At 38.9% G+C, this 27,071-nt stretch overlaps 6 protein-coding genes across 13 annotated transcripts in view; 4 read left to right on the top strand and 2 right to left on the bottom strand.

The window, feature by feature from the left end:
* entr1 (endosome associated trafficking regulator 1) overlaps positions 1 to 420 on the bottom strand; it is a 4,011-nt gene extending 3,591 nt beyond the window's left edge. For both annotated transcript variants that reach the window (XM_008336384.3, XM_008336385.3), the window contains exon 1: positions 242 to 420. In XM_008336384.3, the coding sequence (XP_008334606.1) occupies positions 242 to 284 (43 nt within the window). In that variant the 5' untranslated portion in view covers positions 285 to 420. The remainder of the gene's footprint in view (positions 1 to 241) is intronic.
* Positions 421 to 461: 41 nt separating this feature from the next.
* On the top strand, positions 462 to 7,196 carry chek2 (checkpoint kinase 2). 3 transcript variants are annotated; one of them, XM_008336390.3, is made up of 15 exons: positions 463 to 615; positions 1,201 to 1,517; positions 2,541 to 2,665; positions 2,773 to 2,905; positions 3,748 to 3,838; positions 3,922 to 4,018; positions 4,132 to 4,185; positions 4,291 to 4,355; positions 4,815 to 4,914; positions 5,060 to 5,146; positions 5,505 to 5,668; positions 5,756 to 5,868; positions 5,991 to 6,076; positions 6,480 to 6,593; positions 6,665 to 7,196. In XM_008336390.3, exons 2-15 carry the CDS (start codon positions 1,208 to 1,210, stop codon positions 6,776 to 6,778), a joined length of 1,653 nt encoding a protein of 550 aa, XP_008334612.1. In that variant the 5' UTR covers positions 463 to 615; positions 1,201 to 1,207; the 3' UTR covers positions 6,779 to 7,196. The 3 variants fall into 3 exon arrangements, with proteins under 3 accessions (XP_016898487.1, XP_008334612.1, XP_024909092.1); XM_017042998.2 differs by lacking the exon at positions 6,665 to 7,196 and having other exon boundaries at positions 462 to 615; positions 6,470 to 6,593; XM_025053324.1 differs by lacking the exon at positions 463 to 615 and having other exon boundaries at positions 1,379 to 1,517; positions 2,541 to 2,639.
* Positions 7,197 to 7,565: 369 nt separating this feature from the next.
* LOC103397940 (WD repeat-containing protein 5-like) lies at positions 7,566 to 13,526 on the top strand. Its single transcript, XM_008336383.3, has 13 exons — positions 7,566 to 7,920; positions 9,119 to 9,227; positions 9,731 to 9,804; positions 9,883 to 9,972; positions 10,091 to 10,180; positions 10,266 to 10,349; positions 11,184 to 11,239; positions 11,348 to 11,394; positions 11,469 to 11,544; positions 11,661 to 11,694; positions 11,785 to 11,859; positions 12,354 to 12,441; positions 12,531 to 13,526. Exons 1-13 carry the CDS (start codon positions 7,846 to 7,848, stop codon positions 12,629 to 12,631), a joined length of 999 nt encoding a protein of 332 aa, XP_008334605.1. The 5' UTR covers positions 7,566 to 7,845; the 3' UTR covers positions 12,632 to 13,526.
* On the bottom strand, positions 13,366 to 18,404 carry LOC103397939 (inactive phospholipid phosphatase 7-like). Its single transcript, XM_008336381.3, has 4 exons — positions 17,889 to 18,404; positions 16,457 to 16,779; positions 16,207 to 16,388; positions 13,366 to 15,067 (listed from the first exon to the last, which is right to left on the bottom strand). The coding sequence occupies exons 1-4, from the start codon at positions 18,068 to 18,070 to the stop codon at positions 14,861 to 14,863; spliced, it is 894 nt and encodes a 297-aa protein (XP_008334603.1). The 5' UTR covers positions 18,071 to 18,404; the 3' UTR covers positions 13,366 to 14,860.
* Positions 18,405 to 18,540: 136 nt separating this feature from the next.
* On the top strand, positions 18,541 to 21,242 carry brd3os (BRD3 opposite strand). Of its 3 annotated transcripts, XM_025053336.1 has the most exons (3): positions 18,541 to 18,725; positions 19,001 to 19,118; positions 19,656 to 21,241. In XM_025053336.1, exon 3 carries the CDS (start codon positions 19,744 to 19,746, stop codon positions 20,110 to 20,112), a length of 369 nt encoding a protein of 122 aa, XP_024909104.1. In that variant the 5' UTR covers positions 18,541 to 18,725; positions 19,001 to 19,118; positions 19,656 to 19,743; the 3' UTR covers positions 20,113 to 21,241. The 3 variants fall into 3 exon arrangements, with proteins under 3 accessions (XP_024909104.1, XP_024909105.1, XP_024909103.1); XM_025053337.1 differs by lacking the exon at positions 19,001 to 19,118 and having other exon boundaries at positions 19,656 to 21,242; XM_025053335.1 differs by having other exon boundaries at positions 18,541 to 19,118.
* Positions 21,243 to 22,246: 1,004 nt separating this feature from the next.
* The window catches only part of LOC103397956 (regulator of G-protein signaling 3-like), a 23,539-nt gene continuing 18,714 nt past the window's right edge, over positions 22,247 to 27,071 (top strand). The window contains exons 1-10 of one of the 3 annotated variants that reach the window (XR_003048945.1): positions 22,247 to 22,415; positions 23,577 to 23,744; positions 23,959 to 24,310; positions 24,381 to 24,582; positions 24,885 to 24,935; positions 25,740 to 25,798; positions 26,058 to 26,152; positions 26,243 to 26,311; positions 26,401 to 26,461; positions 26,561 to 26,687. Coding sequence is in view for 2 of the 3 variants with exons in the window: in XM_025053313.1 (XP_024909081.1) it covers positions 22,384 to 22,415; positions 23,577 to 23,744; positions 23,959 to 24,310; positions 24,381 to 24,582; positions 24,885 to 24,935; positions 25,740 to 25,798; positions 26,058 to 26,152; positions 26,243 to 26,311; positions 26,401 to 26,461; positions 26,561 to 26,687 (1,216 nt within the window). In the remaining variant the exon portion in view is untranslated. The remainder of the gene's footprint in view (positions 22,416 to 23,576; positions 23,745 to 23,958; positions 24,311 to 24,380; positions 24,583 to 24,884; positions 24,936 to 25,739; positions 25,799 to 26,057; positions 26,153 to 26,242; positions 26,312 to 26,400; positions 26,462 to 26,560; positions 26,688 to 27,071) is intronic. The other 2 variants (XM_017042989.2, XM_025053313.1) reach the window with 2 other exon arrangements.

The following is a 27,071-nucleotide window of genomic DNA, read 5'->3' as shown; positions in this document are numbered from 1 at the left end:
AGTGGCAGAAAATATAATTTTTCATCTCAAACTACACCAACATGTACCACACGAGTGAAAATAATAACAGTGTTACGCGAAATTTTGCTCCCGTTTTCTTTCGGTGGAAAGGGACGCATTTCCGGAAATGGGTTTTGCGGGATGGGATGTCAGTGTTAGAGATGTCTTTGACAGCATGGATATGTGTACAATATGTGTAGACAAGATCACAGAAAAGACTCTGGTCTGAACCTGAACTCACCGCCTGCAATGATGACGTTCTTGGCCGTCCTCTGCCTGGACATGATGGCGGAAGTGGACACGTACGTGAAAAAAACAACAACTCACTTATCCATCACTGTTACATTTCTGATTCCAAGCTCCTGTCCCGGGTCCCGCCGTCTCACCAGCAGGACTAACCCAAACCCGGAAAGACGCCAAGATCACATGATCACATGTCTAACTTCTGATTGGCTAAAATCAACACATGACGCCTAAGTAAAAAAATCATGGCACTAGGAAGTTCAATTTTTTTTTTTTCAAGATCACAGTAAATTTCGTACACGTGTAGTCCGAGGACACCTCGTGTGGAGTTATTGGACCTGCACAGACCGGTGCTAAAACGCATTTAACTCGGTAAGTTTTTAGCTCCTGCTGCTGCATATATATGTATAATCTGGCCCCGGCCCGACCTGGTTGGTTTCCGCAGTGATGAGATGCGGTTCGGCGGGCAGAAAGCGGATGTTGTTTCCCGTGTTCCTCTGGTTCTGATTTATCTACAGCTCAACGGGATAATATCTAGTTTTTTTAACGTGTTCGCGGGTTTTTACTGTTAAAATTTTTCAGGATAAAATAATGTTCAGCGGCCAAAATAAAAAGAGATTGGTATTTGAGCCCCCTAGTGGTCATTGAATTTACTAACCCATTCAGTCAGACTGAAGTACTTTATAAAACACTAGTATTGTTTCCATCATATCTTAACAATATCTAGGAAGATTATATTATCCTGGCTGTGCATCTTTGAAATCCTCGAAAGTTTTTAATTTATTTTAATCTGATCTTAATACACGGTTATGTCAAAAAGTTCCAATATTGATGATTTTAATTAAAAAAAAGAGTATTTCTTTTTTACGTATTCAAATTATTATTATTTCCCTCTTACTGACTCCCATATAATCACATACATGGTTAATCCTGATACAATGTTTTGATATTCTCTAGTCCTAAAATGTCTGAGGAGGTTCCAAATGAGGGGGATCCAGGCCAGTCAACCCAGCCTGGTTCCCAGCCTGAGTCCTCTCAGACCCAGTCCCCGTCCCAGGCACAGTCCACTCTGTCTCCGTCCCAAGTCAAGTCCCAGTCTCAGACTGGCTCTAGTTCTTCGAGCGGGCCGACCTCGGCCAGCCAGTCCTCCAGCGGCTCTGGGACTCTGAGCAGCATGGACACCATTCCTGTCACCTTGGCGTCTGTACCAGAGGAACCGGAACCACAACCGTGGGGCCGCCTGCTGCCGATGGTTCGAGGTTTCAGGAGCCTTGGTAAGTTTGCTCTACACAGTGATGGTACTTGCTAACGCACTAGTATAGTACTAATGGGTTTGTTTAACTCAGACTTTAACCTTTTTCACTGATAGGCCATCAGTCCACAAGTCCAAACATTTACATTTATTCATTTAGAAGTGGCAGGCGAGGCAGGCGTGCTAACCGCTAACACTATGGAACACACATATCAGTACACGTTTGTACTGATATGATAACAATGGGTAGATCCTTTAGTATTAAACAAATATTAATGTTGCCATTTTGCATAAATGAAATAAAAAATGTGCTTCTAACTGTGACGTCTAATTTAAAATAATACTGTTTGACAGAGAGAGCAGAGCCCAGGAAACAACTGAATCATTATCCAATATGATGATGTCATCATAAAGAAACAGCTGCATTGTGCTGCTCTTTCTTCTCCTGTTACTCTATTATAAATGATAAGATATAAAATAATTTTAATAAAAATAATACTTGGTTTTAATGTTACTACAAATACCATTGCAACTGTTTGCGTTCCAAGCACTTTTATTGTATTTCTGTTGTACTGCATGTACAACTGTGTGTGTGTTTTTGACTCGGTTTAATACTGTAGCGGTTAGCATGCCTGCCTCTGAAGCTGAGAGCAGAGAGTCCTGTTTAAATTCGTTGGTAGTACGGCATATTTTATTGAAACTTTTTGCCCTTCATTATGACTCACAGGCACCTGTCAGCGTTAAAATTCATGGTTTTATCAGACCAAATTGTAGAGGACCAGGGTCTGTAGGACCACAACAGTCCTGAGGTGAGGGCCGGCTAGTGTACAGAAAATACAGGTTAAATTCTCAGAGGCACTGCATGCTTGGTGCCTGCCAGGGGGCAGCAGATCTGCTGTTAACACAAACATTTGCCAAATATGGGATCAATAAATTTCAAAAACATTTTAACAAATGATCTTCTTCTGCTAACAACACCAGGAATTCCTACTACTACTACTGTAGTACTAGACAGTAAAATACTGCTGTTGGTTGGTTTTTCCAGACTGTATCGATGATCAGTACCTGTTTGGACGAGGTATAAAATCTAACTATGTGCTGGATGATCCCGACGAGCCAGGATCCACCAGATCCAAAATTTACAGTAAGAGACACTTCAGGATCTACAGAGTAAGAATACTGACTTCCTACTAAAACTACTACAGTAACTGCTACTACCACCCTCAGCCTCCAGAGGGCCCGAGCTCTGACGCTGCTCTGACTCTCTGTCTTATTAGGATGGTAATGAGGTTTTCGTGGACGACTACAGTAACAACGGGACTTTCGTTGATGGAATACTGATAGGTAAAGACAAGAAGCTTCCTTTGGTTAACAACGCGGTCCTTGCTTTGGCCGAACAACGTAACAAAGGTGAGCAAAAGGTGAGCACAGAAACATTAAAATTAGGGATGTCCAATATTAACACTTTGCCAATGTCCGATATGTCGATATTGCCCAAACACTTAATTTCCTATTCCGATATCAACCGATGCTGAATGGCAATGCTGCCATCTAGTGACTTTCACTTTAATATGCAGCCATTTTTCCCAAAACTATTTTTAGAGCACACGTAATTTGGCAAAACCCAGGCATTGCGTTATCAGGTTTTTAATATTGTAGGAAAAAATTATACATTTCTCACAGATATTACTTCATTATGCTAACATCGGGCCGCAGAGCTTTGACCCAGTTCTGTTTGAAATAATGGAATACTGATAACGTAAAATTGCACAAATTTCTTGAATATAAATATATACCCATCCCATTATACATGCTGGCTGTACTGTGACTATAAGCCACAAAAAAAATTCACTTTATTTTATCTTGCAGTGATAAAAACTATTTTGGTTTTATAATTGTTCCATTTGGGAGAGATTTTAAAATAAAAATATCCAGAAGAGTTTTCTGCTCAGAGCTGCAGCAATTTTAGCCCCGCCCCAAATGCTATCATTGTTCTGACTTGTGAGGACACCAGTCCCAAGGCAGCTGATAATATCCTAGCTCACCAGCAGTCAATGATCTTTCAAATTTAAAAAAAAAAAGTGATAATGTGCCATAAAGGATCTCGTTGCTTAACTCTTTTTAGTTTATTCAGTAGATGACTGTGGCTGTTTGGAGTCATTGTAATTCATCAATAAATACAATTATCAAATGAAAAAAATTTGAATAAAAATATGTCCCTTCCCCCTCCCCCTTTCTCTCCCCCTTTGAAGTCTTTGTCTTCATCGATCTGATGTCTGATGATCAGTCCAATTTACCCAAAGAGCTTCAGGAGAAATATCTCCTGACTCGACGCATTGGAACGTGAGTGTCACCTCACTTCTTGTAGCCATAGCAACATACTGAAGTGTTGTATTTCTGTGTGTGTGTGTGTGTGTGTGTTTCAGAGGGGTGTGTGGGGAAGTCAAACTGGCCTTTGAGAGAGGCAGCTGCAAAAAGTTTGCAGTAAAAGTCATCAACAAGAGCAACTTCAAGTCTGAAGGGGTAGATCTGACCTTTGACCTCCTACCTTTTCACGTAGAAAACCTGAAAACAGGAAGCTGCCGGTAGAACCAACAGTCACGTGATCTGTGTTGTTTTTGTTTGTCCCTTTACAGACAGCAACACGCAATGCACAGACGGAGATTGAGATTCTTCAGCGAATCAACCATGTGAGTGTGACAATGATGAATGCAGCTTCAGTCTGTGCAGCTTTATTTTTCATAAACTTCTGAGCTACATCACGACCTCTTCTCTCCTTGCTTCCTGTCCTACAGCCTTGTCTGATGAAGACGGAGGACTTCTACCAGACAGAGGACAGTTACTACATCGTGTTGGAGCTGTAAGTTGACAGTTGTGTTGATTTAAACTCAAATGTCAAATGTATTTGAAGTAGTCTACGAGCTACGGTAGGTCGCAGACGACCTGATCTGGAAAGATAAGTCTGATTGAAGCGTTTTCCCCATGATTGTGTATAATAACAATAATAATAAAAATAAACATAACAATAATAACAGCAACAATAATCATATTAATACCAGCAACAATTATAATAATAACAGCAACAATAATAATAATGACAATAAAAGACAGTAATATTAGTAGTAGGGCAATAACCAGTTGAGTTATTGCCCTACTAGGTTGAGATGCCGCCCTCTGTTTAATACTGCATGTATTACTAGCCAGTTTGGGAAGCTGTGGGGGCGTTGAAAAACCTTCGGGGTGTGCACACCCTAGTGGTCACTAGTGGAACTGAACACTCAAAGCATGGACCGCGTCATAACTGTGTCGTTCCCCTCAGGATGGAGGGAGGGGAACTCTTCCAAAGAGTCAAGTGTCAACAACAACTCAAAGAGCCAGTGGCCAAACTTTACTTTTACCAGATGCTGTGTGCGGTCCAGGTGAGCATGGCTGCCATGGTTACAAGTAAAGCTTGTCATCCACACTGTATTTTAGCTACAGGGGTGTAATTTGCATTTACATTGATAAAAAGTAAATAATAAAATGTATTAACGTTAATTTGTGTGCGTGTGTGTGCATGTGCAGTACCTCCACAGTAATGGCATCATCCACAGGGACCTCAAACCAGAGAACATCCTGCTGTCCTCACAGGAAGACAAGTGTCTCATTAAGGTGAACTCACCTCCTCCGTTACTTACCAAATAAAGTTGATTGATTATTGTAACAAAATATACTGCGAAACATATATTTGTTGAGTGTATTGCAGATTATATTTTAAAATATTTTTCTCTTTTTGACGGTGCCTGTAGACTTTAAACACATTTTGGGTCAAGAGTTCATCATTTGGTCCATAAAATGTCACCTAACTCAAAGTGATGATCATCCTGCTGTGTGGCAGGAGCAGTAACACCATCCAGCCACTGTGTGGCTCCCTCTTAGATCACCACATCCTACAGAATAGCCGTTGCACTTTAGGCAGTTCAAATATCCTCCTCCTTTTTCTGATCCTCTTCCTCCTCCTCTGTGACAGGTGACAGACTTCAACCAGTCCAGGATCCTGGAGCAGGCTGTGCTGATGAGGACACTGTGTGGGACTCCGTCTTACCTCGCCCCTGAAGTTTTCACCCATGCGTCCACCACCGGATACAGCCTCGCTGTGGACGCCTGGAGCCTCGGAGTCCTCCTCTTTGTCTGGTACACACACACACACAGATACATACATAGTCGTCTGCATGTCTTTGACTTAACAAATACTTCTCCTTCTCTTTGTCCCTCTGTCAGTCTGGGTGGTTACCCTCCGTTCCACGAGGACTTTGGTCGCTCAGTCACAGATCAAATCATCCAGGGAGAATTTGTGATGAAGCCGTCTAGATGGAAACATGTCTCCGCCCAAGGTACTACAGCACTACTGCAATACTGCAATAGTAAACTTGTAAAAAATGAGAATAGTACTACTACTGTGATAAGGCTGTATTACTGCTCTACTGTTTAACAACTGTGTGTTTGTGTGTGACAGCCAAAGATGTGGTGAGGAAGCTTCTGGTTGTTGATCCCAGTAAGAGGATGACCATAGATGAAGCTCTGCAGCACCCGTGGTTACAAGTAACTACATTATTTACAGTTAACTACTGCAGTATACATACTGTTCATACCATACCAGCTGAAGGGTCTACTATAGTACGATCACTGGTCGTGGTCAGTAGTCCTAGTCTAGCCCAGAATTGCACTTTCCAGAATTTGAAAGTGCAATTCTCTTTCAAAGTTTAAGTCGAGGTTAGATGATGAGCGGAGGGTGGGAGGAAAAGGAGAGGAAAACACGAAAACAACAGCAGTAAAAAAATTATTTAGATGGCAGCCAATCACAAAATTTAAAACCAAGTGCTAAAAACAACAATATGATACTATAAATAATGAGACTTTTTTTCCATTTAAGATCAATTTACAGTGACTGTTTTGTCACATTCTTAAAGCAACAGCAGCACAGTAAATTAACAGTTAATTACAGGATAATGAGATGGTGGAGACGGCACAAAGACTCATGTACCCAGACGGGGATGCTCCTCCTCCTCCCGCTGCTGATCCTCCCACCACTTCCACCGCCACTGCTGCATCTCCAATGGTAATCACGCAGTCAAAAAGGTTCATCTCATTACTCACAGTAACCACACACGCTGATTTCTTCCACTGTAGGAGATGGAGTCAGAGACAGCGCCCTCTGGGAGAAAACGAGGACGGGATGACGAAGATGAGGATGGACATCGTCCGGCCAAACGGAGTCAAATGCAGCCTCGAGCCCCAATGTAGGGCAGGGTGGGGGAGGGGAGGGGGGGCGCGCGGATATTTATCAGGTTATGTGACTCTGCTCTGTGTTCACTGCTGACAGACTCCACTGTAAATAATGTTGATAGAGCTTTCTAATAAAGATATTTTTGATTTTTGATTGTGGTCTAGTTGTGTGGTCCTCGTGTTTAGGTCTCACTTCACGGGTTTTATAAGAGCACCTAGTCGGTTTTTATGGCCCAACATTTCCTTAAGTTTGTTTAAATGTATTTTAAGTTACAGTATTCCACAATTCTGAGGTTTTGCAGAGTCACCTCATTGTGCTGATAATCAAGTTACTGTACTGGTGAAGGTCATTTATCAAAGGAACAAACTAAATTATAAAACTGTTCTTTTATCATGTTTGTGTGGATATTAAAGTTTATTTGTTGTTAAACTAAAATGACTGTTCTTTTAAATGCTGCTAGAACATTTAAACAACACAAGAATTTAAAACAGACTGTTTTGAAAATGTAGCATTAAGGTAAATTTAGCATTAAGCTAAATTAAGCTTTATGTCGTTCTTTTTCTTTCGGCTTTGTCCCTTTTTTCATGGGTTGCCACAGCGAATCATTGATTTCCATCTCTCCCTGTTATCTGCATCATCTTATGTATATGGAACTGATTTATTTCTTTCTTAATTTTAGTTGGTGTAAAAATCTAATCTTATAACATTCGCAGATAAAACAACACGGGCACCTAAAGAGTTAGGCTTTAGTTAGTTAAGACGACTGAGGTAAATTTGGTCTTCTCCGATTGCCGTACAATCTATTACTACGCGTGCGCATTCGTGGCTACGTGGTGGCCACACTGGTTTATAGCTAACAGAAGCTAAGAGCTTTCTTTCCTAGAAGGAGCAACAAGTATCTGTATTTAGACTTAATTCATACGTGTAAGCTGTTTTCACGGTACTAGTTCTGACAGAACGTCACCGTTGAAGACGTATTATTAGCACACTGTTAGCACCGCGAGCTAAGTTTATCTTAAGCTCCGCTGCAGCAGTATCAAAACAAACAGGCTAAGCGCGACTAGAAGCCCGGGAGCAGACCAACATGGCGACCGAGGAAAAGAAACCAGACACGGAGCACATCAAGCAGCCCTCAGCCTCCGCGGGGTCCGGAAGCAAAGTAAGTCAATCAAAACAATTATTCGGGTTCTATCGTAAACATTTTGTAGGTGAAATGAACATATCTTTCCCGTTCGGGATTCCCCTTCAGTTCTAGGATCAGTGAAGGTGTAGTCGGTCTAGATCCGGATCCGCTGTGTTGAACTTAAGTCTTTGTGCAGTTTTTGATAAGGTTAACGCCAGTCTACATGTTACGACTTTAACCTGCACCTTAAATCGAATCGTCTGTACAATCAAAACACCTGAGAAGAACAAGCACAAGAACAGGAGTGGCGCGATACACATAATGACATCATCATGATCAGAACTAACCACAACAGGAAATTCATTTTTTAAATTTCTTTTCTTTAGTGTATCTTTCCTGTCCTAAAGGGACATGGGAAAAAAAGAAGAAAGAAACGTATCTCGTGCGCACGAGAAAGTATATCTAAGACATTTTGCCACACATACATACAGGGCAATACACACAAACACACACAAAAAAAAACACAATCATGTACAGTACGTACGGTTGGGAAATCTAAGATACCGGCATGTCATGTGTGACATATGTAGCTACTGTATATATGGTGAGCATTTAATTAATGTAGGGCTTTCACGAGATACGTTTCTCTCCCCCCCCCGCCCCCCCTCACTTTCCTCATGGGAGGGAATGAATTATAAACACTGGCGTTCTACCAAAGTATAGAAACATTTATGTATTTACCACGTATATAAATGCAGAACAATTAATTTTTAACGCAATATTTCTGGATACCGTAGCACGAAAATATTTACAAACAGAATTCTAATGAATTTGTGAAACATTAGTCTGTACCTCTTTTACGATCAATATATAAACTAAAACATAACATCCTTTGATTTATTTTGTAAATATTCAGTGTATATTTATTTATTGTTAACATTTATTGTGAAAAGCTAATATTTATTTAATTATTTGTTAATATTGTTAACTCATTGGTACCAATTGTTGTTACCAGTGTTATATCATCTTCATGAAAAATTTTGGTGAATGTTATAAAGTGAAATGTTTTCTCTTATTTTAGTATCTTTATGTTCTTTAATGATATTTCCAAAAAATATATTTTGTTTTGTTATGTACCATTTCCTACATTTAATTGAGCAGATAATGTTAATGTGTGGCAGACAAAATAATTACTTAACATTAACGTGTGGTCTGTTTCTGTGTTCTCCTCTAGTCTAACCCAGCCAAACCAAACTACACAGTAAAGTTCACGTTGGCTGGACACACAAAAGCTGTTTCTTCTGTCAAGTTTAGTCCCAACGGAGAGTGGCTGGCCAGCTCCTGTAAGACACACACACACTTACTGGTTCTTGTGTAGCACGTTGACATAATAAATTCCCTAATTACTTGCTCTATCCATTTTAAACATATGTATAGTCTTAATCTTTACTCTAAATCTAAATTTACTAAATTAATCTTGAACCTCGGAAAACACCCTGTCACCCATTGGAGAACTGTAAAATTCCCTTCACACGGAGTGTGAGAAATGAAATGTCCCCACTAGTATAGCTTTACCAACATCTGACACACACAGGGTGAAGTCTAGTTGGTCAGATAGGGAAGAAAAATCCTTGTTCTATTTAGACACAGGTTTTTGTATGTTTTGAATCTAATTTTACAAATAAACAAAATTAAAAACAGACTCTCTTCAAATGTAATGTTGTAAAAGGTCACTGTGGCAGAATAATTAAATAATCCAATAAAAGGGCATTAACTGTTTGTGGTACTATGGTGATGATGATGATGATGATGATGATACAGTAACCATGGTAACATGTCTGTACAGCTGCTGATAAGCTGATAAAGATCTGGGGAGCGTATGATGGAAAGTTTGAGAAATCTATCGTTGGACACAAACTGGTGAGTGTCCCTGTCCTGGTCTGGGTCTTTACTTGGTCTGTGTCTACATCGGTCGTCAACCTGTGTGTGTATGTGTAGGGGATCTCTGACGTCTCATGGTCTTCAGACTCCAACCTGCTGGTCTCCGCCTCTGATGACAAAACGCTCAAGATCTGGGATAATAATTCTGTAAGAGACACGCACACACACACTTCACATCAGTCCGTTACAGTCAAGTGTGATTATGTCGTCTCAGAGACACTGTCGTTGAGGACATCTGTGTCTGTCTGTCTTTGTCTCTGCTCAGGGAAAGTGTCTGAAGACTCTTAAAGGCCACAGTAACTATGTTTTCTGCTGCAATTTCAACCCTCAGTCCAACCTGGTGGTGTCTGGATCGGTACAACTCACACACACACACACACTCTTTTTGTCTGACACACACACACACCCACGATCTTAACCTGTTTTGTCTCTGTGTGCAGTTTGACGAGAGCGTCCGCATCTGGGATGTGAAAACAGGAAAATGTCTCAAGACTCTGCCGGCGCACTCCGACCCCGTCTCTGCTGTGAGTCCTGACCCTTGACCTGATGTGGCTCTGCATTTAGATGTGCTAACAAATTAGCATTTGTTGCAAGTCAGCACGACGTAAAGAGTGATGTTTTCTCTTAGTGATTATGATTGAGAATGATTACATTTTTCCAACGCTTGACAAAAAAATTATGTTAAAAGTTGTTAATATGTTTGTCAACATGTTATTGTCGGAGTTGATGTTAATGAGGGGTGAGTAAAAATATCGATTCATTATTGCATCGAGATTCTTTTCCCCCAATTCAATATGTATTTAAGCTATTTGTGTTGAAAGACAGCATAAGTTCAGTGTGGAGCAGTGTCCCCTGCTGTCGGAGAGTGGCCCCTCGTGGGTCATTGGTTCAGTGGGTAGGAGCTACAGTGTTAATTGGCGGTCAGGCAGTGTGTGTGGTAGTTAAGATCGTTACGTCATTATTAGTGTTGCTGTCTCTATTTTTTATCTAGTTATTATTACTATTCGAGTGTACCTTCAAGATATCTGGTACTCGAATTACTCAAAAATATTGATGTATTTCTACTTGATACTGAAGTGATCATGTTTTGTGAACTTATGTCCAAGAAATTCTCAGAAACACAAGGAAGCAGTGAATGCTGCATGTTTTATTCTGTAAATGTGTATATATATGTGTGTGTATGTATGTATGTGTATGTATGTATGTATGTATGTATGTATGTATGTATGTATGTATGTATGTATGTATGTATGTGTATATGTATATGTGTGTGTATATATATATTGCAGTTCAAATGTCAATATAGTCTGCTGCAGCTCAGTGCAAACAGTTAAACCTCTGACCACCACTGTGTCCAGGTTCACTTCAACAGAGATGGTTCACTCATCGTGTCCAGCAGCTACGATGGACTGTGGTATGTCTGCACACACACACACAGTTGGACCCCATAAACACCTGAACACACACACACAGATGTAGTGCGGTGACTGTAGTGACCGATGTTTCTCTCGTGTCTCTGCAGTCGTATTTGGGACACGGCGTCAGGACAGTGTCTAAAGACTCTGATTGGTGAGTTGATGTCTGATCTCTGGTGTAGCACGGTAAAGAGTCGCCCGGACTGATGTGAGTCCCTCTCTCCACAGACGATGACAATCCTCCTGTGTCTTTTGTCAAGTTTTCTCCCAATGGAAAATACATCCTGGCGGCCACTCTGGACAAGTCAGTGTCTCTGAAAATTCCACGATTGCTTCTTTTTTTTTTCAATTAAATTTATGCTTCATGTCTCCATCATAAACTTAGTAAATTCAGTGAAATGTTTGTCTTTTTGTTTACAGTACATTGAAGCTGTGGGACTACAGCAAAGGAAAGGTAAAGTCTGACTCCTCACCCGGCTCTCTGTCTAACCCCCCCCCTCTTGTGTCTGTCTCCTCACCCGGCTCTCTGTCTTCTTTTTGTCAGTGTCTCAAGACGTACACGGGCCATAAGAATGAGAAGTACTGCATCTTCGCCAACTTCTCTGTCACAGGAGGGAAGGTGAGTATCTGTGGTTATTACTGTATGTTGATATTACTGCGTGTATTTTGCTATTACAGTGTCTGTTATTAGTATACACAATAATAGCAACGGATATAACATTTCAGTCTTAAGAGAGCAGAAATTTGTTTTTCAATATATATTAATATATATTTGAGTATATATTTATATATATTTGTCTGTTATATATGTATCTGTTTTTTATATATAACATGACAAAATATATATATCATATATTAATATATAATAATAATAATAATAATAATTTATTTCAAATAACTGCAGTTCTTTTCCTCCAGCAATGGCTTTATGACCCGAACCTCGCCACTAAACAGTCATTATCAGTGAAGCTAACTGACATTAGGGACAGTGAAGGCATCATCTGAAACAGTGTCTAAAATTATGAATTACATAATTATATATTACTGAGTTGGAAACGGTGTAATGAAAATGTTAGTGACGACTGAGTTTGACCTTCGACTCCTGATTCTCAGTGGATCGTGTCTGGCTCTGAGGACAGCATGGTTTACATCTGGAACCTCCAGACCAAAGAGATTGTTCAGAAACTACAAGGACACACAGGTAGGACTTAGTCACCTCCTCGTCTCCCACTGCCTCACCTCTTCTCTCAGCCTTTCTGTCGTTCCTCTAACCTGGGCTTGTCTCCACAGACGTGGTGATTTCCACGGCCTGTCATCCCACGGAAAACATCATCGCCTCGGCTACTCTGGAGAACGACAAAACTATCAAACTGTGGAGGAGCGACTGTTAGAGCAAACACACGCGCACACACACAGATCCAGCACCTGAACTGAACCAGTTTAACATGTGTTTCTCAGTTTCTTAAACACAAACACACAGTTGACTCCAGGAGTTTACAGTCAGACCAGAGAGTGTCACCGATGAGGGTTTTATACAAAAGTTTGGATTTTATTTCCTTTATATCATTTTCCTTGACACGCGACGGGGCAGTTATTTTATTGGATTAGTTCCTCGGAGAAACCAGTCGTTATCGCGGTTTAAAACATCAGACGTTAATTTGCTAGAAGAGACACAGAAATGCTGAAGAAAGTAGTGAAACATGAATTTATTTTAAAGGTCGAATAATTTTAAGATTTTATAGTCTCTCCCAGGAACTGTGGCTGTCTTGGTTTTTAAATATGCTCTTTTTTTAATGGTCCGTATCTTTAGCAGCATTTTTTTTTCAACTGTTGCCATAAGTGCTGGATGAAAAGTTGTTTGAAGAGTCACTGATCTACTCCTCACTTCTCTCTCTTTCACCAAAATGTTCATAAATTTCAATACCTTTTTTTTTTACAAAGACTAATATTTATTGGTGAAATAAACAAAATGTGTTTTCTTTTTCACAATTTGTAATCAATAAGAAATAGGTATAAAATAGGAACAGATCTCGGGGTGTGGGTGACAGCCCACCCCCCACCTCCTCCCTTGCTCTGACTGTGAGTGTTGCAGTCGCTGTGTGTCTTGTGTGTGAATCGTGTGCAATGTTACTATTATGTGGGTTCGACAACAACAACAACAACAACATACAGCAGTGTCATCAGCTTCACTCCAACATCAGCTGACCCATAATGCAATAGTGACAACAGCGCTTCCTACGGGAAAGGATTTTTCAGTTATTTGTAAATAAAGATTTTTGACTATGAGCTGCTTGTCTTTTTTTTTATTTATAATTTATTTATATATATATATTAAATTTATCCTATGTCCATCTCACTAAATAATTTTTTGTGTATAAAAAGTAACTTCCAAAAAACAATAAGTAAACAATATATAGTTTATACGTATATACATATATACTGCATGTATGGTGGTGAGTAAAATATATACTATTTTTTAATTATTTCTGTTAATTATTTCCTGCAATCATGTAAATATGTCTATATATTTATCACTACTGTGTTTAAACCTTTTTATTTCATATTTTCTGTGCATTTACTACTTATATTTTTGATATTTCCCTTGTTAGTAATGTCAGTGCGAGGTGCAGTACTGCAGTGAATGTACAGAAGAACTCAGGGGTCACAGTAAAATATGATATGCTGATAAAAACTATTTTTTTAATCGGTTAAACAGAAGGGGCTGCATCATTTAAACTTTTCTCTTTCAGTATTTAAACAAACCTTCAGGTCTATTTATAAACTTGACTTCTTACCATCCAGGTCTCCATTCACTGTATTGTCATGATTGTCATTACAAAAAATCCAGTTGAACTAAAAAATAGAAAATATATCCTTACATAATATTTTTATCAATATTTTCACATTCTCTGGTGAAATAACAGACAAATAAACTCAACAAAATATTCTAATGGGAAAATTAAGTTAAAATGCTTTTAAAAGTGAAAATGGAAAAAAACAAATTATTAGACATTACAAAATGGCATTTTAAAATGAGAGACAATCATTACTGATATAAATCATGCTTGTTAAACTGGTATTAATATCCTACTCTTACTCAGTACATATTTATGTCTGTTCTCTAGTGAACTAAAGGGAATAGAAATGGTAAAAAATGTTGCACTAGTGAAAACATTTTTTTTTTTTTGATGAAGCTATGAATAAGAACAAATGAAAAACATCATTAGCCAGGATTAGACTGTTAGTGCGAGATTTTGGTTCGACCGCCCCCACCCCCCTTTAATTGATTCTGTGAAATCGGACGTTCAGTTTGAATTTAATATTAACAGGAAATTGGCAGAACGGCAGCGTGTTTGGTTCTGGGCTCTTGCCACAGGTTCATGCACAGATCTAAAAACTCTCTCATTGGTCACATGGAACAATCAGAACAGACATTTTGGGCAACATTCTTCCAGACAAAATCTTACTAGTCACTCTAATGGACCAGCAGCCAGAGGTTGAATCAAACCAAAACAGTTTCACAAACCAGTCCAATCCGTCATAGAACCAACATGAACAACGTCACTACGTCCTGGTGGATGAGAGATGTAATCTCCAAGGAGGACCAGTAAAAAACTGGTTCATACCAGGGGAGCCCAGCGCAGGGTGCCAATAGAGATGAGGGTCTGACAGGTTGCAGAGTCCAACCACACCGACTCCACCAGACTGTAATGCAGAAAACCCAGAGCAAATCCACAGCCAACATCCGACAAGTGGTGTTTACCCAGCAACACCCGGGACGTGCCAGCCAGGAACGCCCACAGGTAGAGCAGAATTCTGAGAGGAACCTAAAAAATAAATAAGGAGAAGAACAATATTTTTATTGAGAACCGGACAAATAGTCGTAATGTTGCAAGAAAAAAGTCGAAATTCTACAAGACAAAAAGTCATTATGTTACAAAAAAAGTCAAAATTTTACGAGACAAAAAGTCATACTGTTACATGAAAAAGATGGAATTTTACAAGACAAAATGTTGGTAGAAAAAGTAAACATTTTACAAGACAAATAGTTGTAATGTTGCAAGAAAAAAGTCAAAATTCTGCGAGACAAAAAGTCATACTGTTTCAAGAAAAAAGTTGAAATTTTACATGACAAAAAGTTGTAATGTTACAAGAACAAAGTCGAAATTTTACAAGACAAAAGTCAAAATGTTACAAGAAAAAAAGTGAAAATTAATGTAAGAAAATGTAATGTAAGAAAAAAGTTGAATTTTACGACACAAAAAGTCATGTTACTAAGAAAAGTCTAAATTTTACAAGACAAAAAGTCTTGATGTTACAAGAAAAAAGTCAAAATTATACGAGGCAAAAAGTAATAGTAGTACAAGAAAAAAGTTGAAATTTTACAAGACAAGAAGTTGTAATGTTATAAGAATACGTTATGAGAAAGAAAGAAGAATTTATGCGAATAAATTTGAGTATAAGGGCAAGATAAACAATAATAATAACAACAATAACAATAATAATAAATAATAAACAAATAGTAAATTTATGAGATTACAATGTAACAACTTTTCTTTCAGAAATATGTGACGTTTTACAATTTAACTTTAGTATTTTTTTTCATTCTCCACAAACAAACCAAGGTTGGATGAAGTTGGATGGAGATGGATGTAGGATACACCTGTCTTTTAATTTAATGTGTTTAATAACATATTAGATGCCAAAACATTTGGAGAGTTTTCCAATTTGTATATCATTAGTTTTTTCTTAAATTATAAGTGTATTAAATGTTGAATTGAAATTTTACAAATTTAAAGTGTGTCATAAACACATTTTCTTATTCCCACCACCAGCTGATGCTGTTTTCAAGGTTTGGCCGTGAGCAGCGGCGGAGCTGGTGCCGAGGGCAGAAACTTTCGGTCTATATTTAAAATGTGTCTGAAGTCGGTGCAGCAGGAAAGACGATAACGACACACACACTGACCGCCAGCACCAGGTGGCTCAGCAGAAATTTGGACACCATGACCGCCCGGCTGGCGTGGGCTGCTGGGAAAGAATACATGTCCATGGCAACGAAGTCCAGAAACCCTGGAGGAAAATCCCAGGGTCCTTTGCGTTTGACCAACTTCTGCATCCCGGCCACCGTCATCAGATCAAGGATGAGAGCTGCAAAGAGACAGGAAGTCAGTCTACGCTCACGTTCAATGTGTCCGCGTCTCCACCCACTATTTTACCCAGCAGCAGGTTGACGAGGACTTCCTGTCCAGCCAGCGTATTGCTCCTCCACAGGCAGATCAGCGTCCCGATGAACCAGGGCAGGGCATGTCCACTGAAGGCCAGCAGCAGCACCATGGAGCGGAAGGGGGCCCCGGAGCCTTGAGGTCTAACGCACACCCCCAGGCGCTTGGACAGGCTCAGGTCAATAGCCAGGAGTGAGTTGATGGCGATGCCACGGAAGGTCGGGTTCAGCTGCATGCAGTCCTGTTCTGGCAGACGGGGCGCATCTTTCGCCCCGCCGTCAGCTGCTGATGCACCGTCTGAGGAGTCCCTGCCCCCCCTGAGGACAGACACAGGGCATTCTGGGTGACAACCATTCACACTTATATTCACACCTGTGGTCAATTTGGAGTGAACAATAAATGGAAGAAACTGGAGACAATCACCACCATACAAAGACAGGGACTGAACCAGTGATCCACTTGCTGTAAGGTAAGTGTACTTTCCATAAGACGTGTTGTTTTCTGAACATTTGCTGTTCACTTATTTTGTTTCAATTTATTTCTGTCACATTTTAAACATGGTATAAACGGAATGCATTTTCACATATTAAATCAAATAAAAAATCAGAACACATTACAGCAGAGCCCCTAGCTGTGGTCGGTTTCAGACCTAAAAACAAGTAATACATATTTTTACGCTTTTTCCGCCTGAAAACTTTTCAAAAGTTGGCGAAAGTTGTTAATTTCCTGGTTTTACATCAAGAGTTTGAAAACTTTCTTTGTAATTAATATTGACATACAAGGAGCGGCGCCGCCTTGTGGTCCCTAGAGGTAAAACGGTCAACTGACTTGGACTTTTACACAAAATTCAAAGATAAAGAAGGAAAAGTATGACGTTGTACATTTAGGTACATATTTTTACATACATCTGACGACGCCCTAGCCTCGCCTTCATCGCTAACCGCTCGTTATACTGTAGTTTAACAAACTCACCGCATCTTAGGAAGGTTCTAGACGTCACAAATGTAAGATTTGCCAACATTTGTTCTCTGTTTTTTATCATCTGATCCATATTTTATTCTGAATAAAGAAACTTAATCCACTGACGCCAACAAAAATGATTTTCTTTCGTGTTATTGTATCATACAACGCAGACTCTGCTCGGTCGACTTAATCGCGTTTCACATCATCAATGACGTTTAACTCACCTGTGTTTTCATTGGTCAACAGCGATATTTGATAATAGTGATGTGTGTTGTTGAGTACGTTATTGCGAGGCTGAGTTTTATGGTAACATTGAAATAAAATAAATAACTATGTCACATGTAATTTCACCACTAAAGGGTGCTCAACAGCTGCATTAAAAAGCTGAGAAACAGCCTTAGGACAGCTCAAAACTGTTTTAAGACTCGTTCTGGCGCTGGACAGAGTCCGAGTCCTACGGTACCTTAGACCTGTGTCCTCCTGCTGACTCTGCTGTCTGAAAGTGGACCTCCTCGGTCCACCACTCCCTCTCCCCTCTCCTGTCCCCTGCTCCCTGCGGGAGGGCTGGTTTAGGGACATAAACTCCGGCCGATTCAGGACATTGTTGCGGTCTCTGGCCCTACACCGGGCCTGCCGGCCGCTCATGATCACGCTTCGGAGATGGTGCTGATTTTGTGCAGTGCTGCCGGACTGTGACAGATCAGGTCTGGGACTCTGAGGGACTCTGCTATTAATAGAGGGACTGGCCTTCTTCTGCTGTCAGCTGTTCACTGGCTGGAAAAACACTGAACACGCACGCACACGCTCGTGCATGTCCGTACCAATATAGACCTGAAGTCTGTGTCAGTAAAGGAATCATCCGTCAAACTTGTGAAACTGTTTGGATAAAACCAAAAACAGCAGTGAAAACACAATGGCTTTGGTTAGAAAACAATAGTATATATAAAAATATAAATAGTATTCCCATTTTTTATTTGTTTGTAAACTGAATACAATTTAATGGCAATTTATTCAAAAATATTTTACATTTAAAACGGAATAACAACACTTGGGTTTTATTACTTTATTTTGTTTTGTTTTAAACCCAAAAATAAAGGTATTAGGAAAATTTAATGTCTGAAGTTACAGTTCAGGGGCTTTGTATAACACTTTAAAAGAAGTTGTTTTTTGAGTACAAACAAACACCACCGAGGAACTGTGTTGCTGAAACCGGCGTTTCTTTACGGACAGAACGACGTGAACACCGTTGCTATTGGATACACACAGCTTACGTTCCAGTGAAAATTACGAGAGCAGCCAGGTAGGAAAAGAGGGAACGAATACAATTGATTAATCAGTCGTATTAGCGGTCGCAGTTGTCATAACAACTATGACATAATCTGCATTTTTAATCGATTAAAACGAAAGATAACTATGCTAACGGTGCTAAATGAACCACCAGGAGCTAACTGAGCTAACGCTAGGATTTTTACTAATCCTCCAACGTTGAAGTCAGCACAGTATGAACAGATGTCAGCGGTTAACAGCGGTTGGACTCTGTCTGTGTTTACACACCCCAAACCTGAACGACTATAGAAAAAGAAGACGTTTTGATGCCGTAAAATCGACGTAAACAGAAGGGAACAACGTTCGTCTTCATTTTCAACTCGTAATAAAAATAGAGACTTACACCGAGTGGCCTCTCCGCACCCTGGTAAGTGTTTTTTTTATTTCATTGTTGCCAATAAGATTTTGTCAAAAATGGTCATAATGTCTGTAAATTGAGTTAAACAATCGACTAACGTATCAACTAACGTATCAACCACACACTCCAGAAAAATCTAATCTTATTAATTCTATCAAATCTAATGTAATGCGATGCAACCAAATATCATGGGATTTCTTATTCAGTAGAAAACTAGAAAATTGTTAAGTTATCAACAAATGTAAGACAAATTTATTCGACTTCTTTCGGTTAATTTTTTTTTATTCTTTATTTTTACCGAAAATAATTCACCAGGGAGAACATTTCAGAGAATAAACTTGCATTTTAAGGTATTTTAGATATATATCTAAAAAATTTAAAAAAAAATTAAATTTAAAAAACATGTTTATTTGGTGAATAATTGATAGTTCAACGTATGATTATTTATTTTATTATTTTACTTGATAAAAGTCCAAAATGCATATAATTATATTGTTATGGTCATTAATTAGTTGTTGCAGTAAAGGTCACTGTGCTTCCTTTCAGGTGCTGTGGTCATCAGGCGTTCGATCATGGCTGGGCTAGACCTGGACCTGAGCTGGTCCAGCCTGATCCAGGGACTATCAACGCGACCATGACAGACAGTGACCTACCAGCTGTGGAGGAGTCAACACCAGTGGAAGACCTTATTCTTCCTCCTCCTCCTGGTCTGTCAGATCCCAGTCCTTCTGGTCCTGGACCCCCTGTTTTTGGTCCCCGCTGTCGCCCTCCACTGGCAGAAAAGGCCCTGGCAGCTTCTTTTCCTAGTCTCCGGTACCGGGACACATCCCTGCTGATCTGGCAGCAGCAGCAGCAAGAACTGCAGTCAGCACCACCCTCCAACTACTTAAGTCGCAGTCAGTCAGCCTGGTACAGCAGTTATGGGAACCAGGCTGTGCTGGTTCGGGACAAGAAAGAACTAGGGAACACGGAAGGACAGTCCAGGATCTGTACAGTCATGTAGATGATGAGAGAACTTTACTGAAACATAACTACCAGGGAAGTGTTAAAATGTTTCATGACGGTTCTTTATTCAGGAGATAAAAAAAAGCATTAAGTGTAAAACTAGCGTTGTGCTATTACACAGGGCAGGGGAGAGGGGCAAATATATCGAATTTAATTTTGACATGTTTCTTAAATTGTGCCACATGTGGAATTGCAAAGGATAATGGTTTCATAGTAATTTTGTTTGTTTGTTTGTTTGTTTAAATTAAGATTTGAAGCAATAGCTGTGAGTAGATTGCCCTTGGGGTGGGTTAGGGGGAGTATTATAAAAACACATTCACAAAATTAGGGAACTGCAGAAAAGTTTGAGAATGAAGTACCAAGTTACAACGTATTTTAACAAGGGTCTACTCAGACAAAGTATTGTCAAATTGCAAGGGTAGGCTGTTTACCCCGTAAGCAGAACCACAGCCGCGGAAAATTAAAAGTTTCAAAATTAGCTTCAGTCGTTAGCAGCAGTCGTCTGAACCTAATCCGATTGTTAAGGTATGTTTTATGAAAAACACAGAAATATCAGCGCAATGTTTGAGACCAAAACGAACGACTGACATGTGGTCAAACCTCACATATGACGACCGGGACAACAAGAGCCTCTGTGAACCGTGAAATGAAATGCCTGGGTGAAATTATAACCCAGGTATTTTTTATTTTATCTATTTGAATTAAACTTTTTTAAAACTTAAAATGTTTATTTGTATTTTCTGTGCTGATGTTTTTGTTGACATTAAGAACAATTTCTTTGATTCCTGTGTGCATTGGCATTATAGCTGTGGTTTTTAATTTAATTTTTGAGATTTGCACATTATTTTTCTCAATCGTCTTGATTATGTGCAGACGTTTTGTACAAAATAAAACAAAAATATATGTACCATAATAAAACTGTTTCCGCACCTGTATTGGACTATCAAAACTTTATTTTGGATATTTCCAAAGCCCGGAAATGTAGTTGCTTTACCTGACTAAAACTCGTATGAAATTCAGTCGACTAAAACTAAATTAACACTAAAAGATTTAGGGTGATTAAAATATGACTAAAAAATTATTTGTCATTCAAAAGACTGAGACTTAACTTTGCTGTCAATATTAACACTGAAAATAATTCCATGAAAACAGTTATTAAACAACTTTTTGTTTGATGCAATTTTTTATTTTCGTATAAGAGGTAGTCAAAAAGTGAAATATTTTATTAAAATATGCTTTTGTGAAAATATAATTGTATGTTTTCATTCAGTGTCTATTAAATTGTCTTAAATGTTTTTAACACTGTTTATAACCTGACAAAAATTATGACCATAGCACTTAAATAGCTTGAAAATATTTATTTACATGTCGTATAACTTTCTCATAATTAAATATACAAATCGATTAGGCAATGGAATGATGCGATTTGACAATTTTTACATAACTTCACACATTTTAATAGAGCTAAATAAGTTACCCGCAAAACGAACAAGTCCGTATAGAGAGTCGTTTTTTGTCGGGAGTTTGTCGTGACCTTTAACGTCAAATAAATCAAGTTTGTTTTGTGGCCATGGATACCTGTTGTCCTCCTCACCCACCCAACCCTCCTCCTCTCAGTTAATGACAAACACATGTGGACCCCCTCAGCGTCCGAGCAGCAGGAAGCGAATGTGAAGTCAAAGTAGCATTGTTTCAGCTCAACGACGCAGAAACTTACCCGAGATTTTCCACAATAAAGGTCTAGCACGTACGTTTTATACAAGTGCGGCTCGACTTTTGCTGTTTTTTTAAAAGTCAGTGTCATTATTCATTAGTACTTTTTCGAGTTGACAAATGATTAATTACTAGTAAGTAATCATTAAATATTAGTTATAACTACCTAATACTGTTTTAATACTGTCAATTTGGACTTGGTGACGTTGGTTTATATATAATAAACGTTGTTTTTGCAAACAAAGATTTATTTTGCAATAAAAACTCCTTCACGAAGCTAATGTGAAGAACAAAAAAAAGTCACCGTCAGAGTAACGCCCCGTTAACAGAGTTTCACGTCTTGATTATGTTTTATTTTGAAAGACTAGAAAGGAAGTGTCGAGCGCGTGTATTTTTACTTGGCGAGGACAACATTTCTAACTGGTTTGAATTTTTTTTTTCTCGTTCAGAGGGAAAATTTGAAGAGAAAGTCAGTTGGATTCACCACAGACATGATTAGTACAGTGGTTGTTTAGCCCCCGTTATTTACTGATCTTTAATAGTTTTGTTCAGGCCAATGGAACCAATGTCTCCCTGCAAAAGAAAAGTGTGAGTATAACTCTATTTGAATTTAATACTAGTTAAACGTTTTTTTATCACTCAGGTTTTTGACAGTAACAGAAATAACACAGTATACTTTAAAACGTTAAATGTTAATCTTTTTAAATTAGTAGATTTTGTGATTTATATTGTGTAAAGTACTATACGATGTCATTAAGGGCCGGAAAAGTATTCTATTTATTGTGAAAGAAAAACAAAACAATAATTATAATCCATATAAATAGATAAAACAATAAGTAAGAAAAAAATACACTTCATCTGCCAAACTTTCTTGATTTCCATAGGCTAAAAAACAACAAAACAACAACAAAGATTAAGCAGATAAATGACAGTATTTTATTTAACAATAATTTCCCAGTACTGAACTGAAGTAAGAGTGAGGTCGGAGCGGTACGTAGGTGTGTCCTTAAACATGTAAATTACAAAATGTTCATTTACATGTGCAATTGTTTCCCAGCTTTTAACATTTAAAAGTTCACATTTACATGTGTAATGGCCTCTCTCAGGGTTGCGGACCCTTAGTTGAAGACCCCTTGAGTCAGAGCAAATGTTGTTATGATGATGTTAAAAATAAGGCAACCCTCTCTCAAACTGATGAAAGCTGTAGTGACAGGCTGACAGCCATTAGTCACCGCAGTTGCCCATGTTTTTCCACATCTGTTAGAAGGTAGAGACTAAAAGACATGGGAGTAAAGTGACAGTATTAGTATGTACTGTATGTAGGAACTAGAGAGGACCAATATCGACAGGTCTCCGAGGTCCATTAATAGGGTCATGTTGTCCCTAATGTTAAGACCCAGTCGTAGAATAGGTTATTTATCTCAAATTCTGGGCTTTTGAGGAGGGTGGGGGTGGGGTGTGTGTATGTGCACTGAAGTGTATCAGCAAATCCTCATTCTGTTTAATTAACATGATGAGTTGCAGATTAACGTCTCCATTATTTTCTACACAGCTTAGTCTAAACACTACTGATTTACACAGATCCCATTTAGAAAATAATGTTCGCCTAAAGCTGGAAGTCACTGCATCAGAACCACCACTCAAACTTTTTTAAACCACTTCAATCGATACAAGATTTACTTTTATTTAATTATTATTATTTATTATTTAACTATTATTTAATTAAAAATATATATTTTTGTCTGATAGGCCCAGTGGTGGAGTTGGCCTTCAGCAGCAGCAGGAGGCCCAGTGGCCCACAGCCTATAAGAAGAAGTGTACAGACAACCCTGGGATAAGGAGAGGAACAGGACCATCCATGAAGGAAAACATAAATCCACAGGAACTACAGGGGAACAGAAGGAGAGAACATAGACGGTGAGAACATGAGAACTGGAATTCTATTTTAAGGAAACGTATGCAGTTAGTTAAATAACCTTCATTCATATATTTACATGGACTCACACATATATAAACGTATGAAATTATGTACATATATATGTTTATTTATGTTTATATATGTGTGTTACTATGTGTATATGGTGATCTCTTATGCTGTATGTTAAATATATATGTCACTTTTCACCCACAGTGATCAGACTACTGATCGAAGCTCTACATCTCTCAGTCCAGGCCCTGTTTCTATTTGTAGAATTTCACAGACTGGAGTCGGAACCAGAACCAGAGTCAGGCCTGGATCCTCCGAGTGTACAGAAGGGTCTGAAAATTACCATAAGATTCAGACCAGTAGACCTGTGATCCGTGAGGCTGTTATTAAGAAAACACACACCCAGGCTTCAGTCAGAACGGTATCCAGAGGCTCCAAACATGTCCAGGGTTTAACCACCGCTGACCAGAACGATCCAGGTTCTACTAAGACCCAGAAGTGGAAGAAAAGACCAAGTCAACCTCTACAGAGCAGGACCATCGAGAACGCTACTGAGGTTGTTTGTATAGCTGACAAGTCCTGGTCCTTACCAGAATGTTCTACTAATCAAATCTGTGTTGTACCAGGTCAGTTCTGAGTATACAGCAAATACTCAGAGTCAGGCTGCAGACCTCTTTATAGATCAGATCTCAGACAGTACCAGGAACTGGAGGAAGTCTGAAAGGAAAGATGGGGGAGTTCAAACTAGATCCAAATCCAGAGAAAGGAGACCAGAGACCCGGAGCAGGAGAAGGAAGAAGATACATCCATCTGTGTTCCTAGGGAGAGGTTTGTTTCTGTCCAATAATCTGCCTGAGGTCTAAGGTCAAATTGGATCAACCAATCAGCAGTCTCTGATTGGTGAACCTAAGAAAACTTGGAATATAATTTCTGGAAAATTCTTGGAAAAAAATCCAAATACCTGATACATAGTAAAATGTATTACATGTACATAGTAAATATATTTGTGACAAAGTATACAAATTGTTTCATTTTGTAAAAGAAATATATCTTATTATCAAACTTACAAAAGTTAAACTTTGAAATAATTAACTGAATAAATACTTGCTTCCACATCTGTGATTCTGTAGGTCAGTTACAGCTTTCGGTCACTCCAGAAGCTGGACAACTCTTCATTCACAGTAAGTTCCGCAGTAGCCAGTTACAGGACAGCAGACAGTCGTAGTACAACATCATTTATTATAACTTTCCATCAATATCTAATGTAAACTGGCAGACAGACTAGACCCGTGGTTCCCAACCTCTGAGCCGTGGCACACTAGTGTGCCGTAAGAGTCGTGTTGTGGAAACTTATCCATTTATGCAATTGGTCTGAAAACTATTGTGTATTTATTTCAAATAATTTTTCTTTGTACACCAATGACGGGCAGAACAATTAAACGTTCTTCCACTAGGTGGCAGCAGATCTATATGAAAATTTAAAAAAGAGAATCAGTGCTGTTGAAGATCTTTGTGATTGTCTTTCTTCAATTCCTGCAAGTATATGAGTGTTGTCTTCAACCAAACAGACTGAGTTCTTAGTAAATTGTGATTAAATGTAAACTAGAATATTATTATATTTATTACATATATTTTTGTGAGATCTTCAGATGAAAAATATGTGCCTTGGCTCTAGACATGCTGGACTAGACTACTAGAAAGATCCAGAGTCTAATCAGAGGTATGTTTTCACTATACCAGCAGGGGGCAGCAGAATCTTCTTTTATTCTTTACCACTGCTTTCAGTAATTGTCAAAAACTACAGGTGAACCATGAAGGTTGTTAAGTTGTTACAGTCATGGAGTGAATCATAGTATTAGAAAGGTTTTCCCATTTTTCTTAGAGGTACTTTGAAGAAAAAAAAGGACCTTAAAGAAATGTCTTTTCCATCTAATATTCCTCTCGCATAAAGTCAAAGTTTTTGCTCAAAACTGTTTTTCCTTTAGTCTATGAGGCACGAGGGCTGATGGGAAAAGGCCAGACACCATGTGACTCATATGTGAAGGTACAGACGCAGTTCAATTTGAAGATTCTGATAACAAGACTATTTATATGTATATATACATATATATGTATGTATATGTATGTATGTGTGTATATGTATATATGTGTATATATGTGTGTGTATATGTATATATTTATATATGTATATACGTATATGCATATGTATGTGTATACATATATGTATATGTATATACATATATGTATACAATGTATACAATGTATACATTTTATATTTATTTTTAATTTATATTTATATTCAGGTTACGGTGACCTCTGACCCCAGCCACAGCATCAGGATGAAGACGCCGACTGTTCTCAACAGCAAAAACCCAAAATATGATCACAGCTTTACACTGTGAGTCAAACACACACACACACACACAAACACATATATACACACAGATGTACATTTTAAGTGGTAACCCCAGTGTCTTCTGTGTTCCAGGCTTGTCAGTGATGAACTCTTCCTTGGCCGACTGCTGGTGTCAGTGTTCAGAAAACTACCTGAGAGCAGGTCAGTAGACAGATGTTGTTACTTTCTTGTTATGTTAATTCTGACGTTTTCCCCCCCCCCACATTAATCATTTCTTTCTCTCTTCTCAGGTCCAGGCAGCTGATTGGCTGCATGAGTTTTGGGATCGGCTCTCTAGTCTTGTCCTCTGAGGTTAGTGAAACCAGTGAGAAAGTGAAACCGTTGTCCTAGGTTAGACTGTCGTTGAAGGAGAGACACTGACCCGTGGTCTTCACTCCCACTGTAACACAGCCGGTCACAGGTTGGTTCTACCTTCTCGGCGAGGAGTTTGGCTTGAGCAAGCACCTGAGGGTGACATCACAGCGCTGCAAAAGAAGGCAACAAGAGGGCAATGTGGAGAAGGTGCCAACCCTGTGTGGTAGGTTAAAGTCTTGGGTAAACATATTAAAAACCTTGAAAATACTTTGATATCCCCCTCAGTGCTATGGACAGACATGATTGGTTCTGGCCCCTAATCTACTGTAAACATATATTTACGCACAGACAGTTATAAACACAAACAGATGTTAATTAGCAAGCATTTTAATGTATGCTTTTTAATTTGCAAAAATGCCACAAGTCTATCAGATCTTCTCATTTCAGTATAATAGTTCATTTTAAATGTTGTCATGGCGCCCCCTAGGGAAACCGTTTCTTACATGCTGAAAACCATTGCTTTATATTAGGGTTGTCCACACCTTTTTTGGCCTTCGAGTGACTTTACAAATGACCAGCCTAAAGTGGTCTACATATATTAATAATA

This window comes from Cynoglossus semilaevis, chromosome Z (genome assembly GCF_000523025.1).
Source record: "Cynoglossus semilaevis isolate Cse_v1.0 chromosome Z, Cse_v1.0, whole genome shotgun sequence".
Taxonomy (NCBI): domain Eukaryota; kingdom Metazoa; phylum Chordata; class Actinopteri; order Pleuronectiformes; family Cynoglossidae; genus Cynoglossus; species Cynoglossus semilaevis.
Note: the sequence above shows the minus strand (reverse complement) of the source record. Positions and strands in the feature narration are given on the sequence as shown.